We start from the raw sequence: 3663 nt of genomic DNA on the forward strand, positions 1-3663 counted from the left end.
ATTTCTGTGGACATGAATTCTGCCCAACTAAAACCTACTTGGCAAATTACATAAATAAAATTATGAAATTTCAATGTGACAGAAGAAAATGCTAGTTGATATTTGTGTGTGTTTCTACATGTAATGCATAGTATTTACCCATGGCCCTGTGGTCTAGGTTACGATTGAAAAGGGCTCACTAATCAGCCCACTAATCTGGATAATAAGTGATGGAGAGATAACTAGACGGATAAAAAAAATAGAGGATTGGGGAGGTGCACTGACTCAGCAGTTAGAATTGCTGCATCACAGTAGTTCAGTTTTCAGTTTAATTCTTGACCTGAAGGACTGCTTTGTGGAGTCTGCTTGTCCCTCCTTCGTCCACATATGGGGTTTCACAAGGCACGTCGTTTTCCTTCCGTTTAGCAAAGATGTGCTGTAGGTGAACTGGCAGTCATTCAGTTTGTCAGTGGGTATGTATGATGTGTGTCTGTTTTCAGTGTCTTTTTTCAGAAATAGTTTTGTTGCTGTATGCCTGCAAAGTGCTGAAGAGGCTCTGGCTCCCATATGACCCTGGATTAGAACAAGGATGTAACCATGGAATGAGTAAAGGAGTCAAGCAGACTGCTGTAAATCAGATCATTAGTATTAAATTGATGTACCCCATATCCAACATCTCCCTTTTTAAACTGCATCCATTATGCTGTATATGTCACTTTGTAATTAACCTTAATGATATATTATATATTTCCCTGGCTTAACACCAGAATGAATAATTTGTTCATACTTAGTGCCACTTTTTGATACTTAGTCTATCTATATTTCTGGTTTCTTCAGTGGTATTCGATATTTGTAGAATTTAACAGAAGTGTTTACCATGGATATCCTGCCTTAGTTTTGGGACAGCTGTTGCAACATTGCAACTTCTTTAAGAGACCTGACCACAGCAAAACAAGCACACAAACAAACAAATCTGAACTTTTACTTTTAATAACGATCAAGCTTTCAGCGACAGCATCAGATCTCTGCAAAGGAGCACTACAAATGCTAAAGCCACATATCTAAGATAATACAGTTTCTATATAACAAACTAGCTAGATTAAACTACAATTTACAAACAAGCCCAAACAATATAAAGAAAAACTGTACAAACAAAGATGACAGTATGGGGAAAGTAATGCAGACACCTAAATCCAAAAAAAAAAAAAAAAGTCAGTGGAGCTTATCACCTAGTCCTCAACACTTCTATTTTAAAAGACATGTCACCAACCAAGCTTAAATCGTATTCCGTTATTATTTCTCTACAAAGTGAATTATAGATATATATATATATATATATATATATATATATATATATATATATATATGTATGTGTGTGTATATATATATATATTTTTTTTTCTTCCCGGTCTAGAATACCTAGTTAACACAATAAAAAAAAAGATACAAAATGCCTCACTCCTACATCTACGTCACGGCTAGTTACTGGGTAGGTGGGCTAACCTAGTGACCCTTTTCAGCCACAGGCTGGGTACAAAATACAGAAAAACTCAAGTAGCAAATCGCATGCAAATGATGAACAAGTTACCAAATTCGTGCCTGCATACGTATATTAAACATGATACGTGTGCCTAAAGCCCTTTGCTAAAATTAATTATGAGAATTATCAATCTAAAGATACTCAGTGCATGTTGGTTAAGTACCTTTACCAGTTAACAAAACGTAACACCCGCAGTACATTGTATGCAGTGTCAATGGGCCATTTACTCCAATCTACAGCCTATCAAACCTTATATAAATACAACGTACTACGACCCTCTATGCAACAACCCTTTCTTATCCCAGTGCTTTCACTTTCCGCTCACTTTGCCGAACTCAGGCCATTTCCATGCCCCAGTGTACCATATGTTATTAAAGGTAGGACTGCCAGACTGCTATCAAGTGGGGGAAAAACAGAGCCGCTGCTTCCTTTACCTTGTCGGTAATACATGAAGTTCACTGTAGGTCCATATATGCTCCAAGCCACATGGATTGCCAAAAGGCTAAATACCAGCCATCCCAGGAGGATTTTAAAAATCGATACTTTCATGTCATTGCTCCTCCACTCGTCTAGAAACTCTGTACAATAAGACATTAGATAATCCAGGAACTGGAAAAGAAACTCTAGATCCCACGTCGCCTCCATTTAAAGAAATCTAATAGAAACATTACTCTTAAATGTTTTCTGATGTCCAATAAAATGTTAAAAACTAACCAAAGGATCAAACAGAGAACACCAGAAACACCCTCCTCTAGCTGTTTCCATGTTGAGTTGCATTCTGTCAAAACAATTACGCCAGTAACGGCAAAACGCGATACATTTAGAACATTAGATTCGCCAATTCACCGAAGTAACATTTTCCATTACTAACACACAAGTTGTTAGGGCAGGTGTCGTATTTAATGCGGATAAACCATTTAGCTATTTTATTAAGCAAATATATCGAGAGATTTCTTCTCCCCTCACTTTGGTTATTAGCGAATCTGCTACTTTAAACAGTCATAGAAGTAACGCTTATAGGTTAAAAAAAGTCCAACGAGCGTGCACAGCGTGAACGTGCTAAGTTATGGGTATGAAAACAAATCCCCCTCACCGTTTGTAGTCGGCCCTGTCTTTCATAAATACACCCCCCCCCCCCCCCCCTAGGGTTACCACCTGTCCCACTTTGCGAGGGACAGTCCCTCTTTGAGAAGTTGTGTCCTGCATAAAAAATTAAAAAATGGCAAATGCCCTGAGAATTTAGGACAAACATATTTCCTATATTTTATGTAATACTTGCATAACACAGTTATTCTGTATCTGAAACACCTAAATGTTATAAGAAACATAATAAACAACTAAAATGCTACAAGAATAAGCTTTTATTTAGGCAAAAAAGTGAAGTTCTGTCTTTTGTACTGTCCGTGGATGTTTTGCCCTGCAAAATCTGACGTTTGTACGAAACATATCCCACTTTGGGCATTTGAAAAGGTGGCAAGTTGGCAACCCTGCCCCCCCCCCCCCCCCCACACACACACACACACACACACACACACGTAAATCACAAAGGGTTGTAATTAACCAGTAATGCCATACATTAGAATATCCTACTTATTCAGAAAATGAACGTTGATGCTAAACATGTACTTCTCTTAACTTTTTAAGCGGCATTTAAGAACTTTCCACTATTGAGGACTTTTGTAGCCCATTAATTTTGGGGTTGTCCTTGACTTGAGCAAATAAGTTGATAAATAGGCTTCACAATATCATTTTCCAGCACAAAGTTGGCGTATTGTGACAACAAAATCCTGAGATTAATAAAGGCGCCCATTTCTCTCCTATTTTAAACCCACAAAAGTTTTTAAGCATATACAGGTGACATCCAACGCCATGAAAACGATACAATGAATGTCTGGAGGAGAAGCATACCTGCAAATGTTTTGAATGTTAAAGGTTATATCAGGAACCCTTCCCTGAAATGGATATTGTTATTTTTACGTACAGCAGTTAAACACGAATGATTACAGGGTCTTTGAATTACTTTAACTCCGTGCTGTTGTCAGAAGTACAGTAGGGCAGCAGTCAGACCTCGGTTACTCCCCTCAAGGCACTTATACATAGTTAGAATAGAAACCATTCTCTCTGGCTATGGCCGTTGAACCTCA

General features: G+C 37.9%; 1 protein-coding gene across 1 annotated transcript; it reads right to left on the reverse strand.

Moving 5' to 3' along the window:
- Positions 1 to 1825: 1825 nt before the first annotated feature.
- Positions 1826 to 2420, reverse strand: TCTA (T cell leukemia translocation altered). The gene has a single exon (XM_044084856.1). The coding sequence runs from the start codon at positions 2162 to 2164 to the stop codon at positions 1841 to 1843; it is 324 nt and encodes a 107-aa protein (XP_043940791.1). The 5' UTR covers positions 2165 to 2420; the 3' UTR covers positions 1826 to 1840.
- Between the last annotated feature and the right edge of the window lie 1243 nt (positions 2421 to 3663).

The sequence above is a fragment of the Protopterus annectens genome, chromosome 10.part0, assembly GCF_019279795.1.
Source record: "Protopterus annectens isolate FY-2018-M chromosome 10.part0, PAN1.0, whole genome shotgun sequence".
NCBI classification, from domain to species: domain Eukaryota; kingdom Metazoa; phylum Chordata; order Ceratodontiformes; family Protopteridae; genus Protopterus; species Protopterus annectens.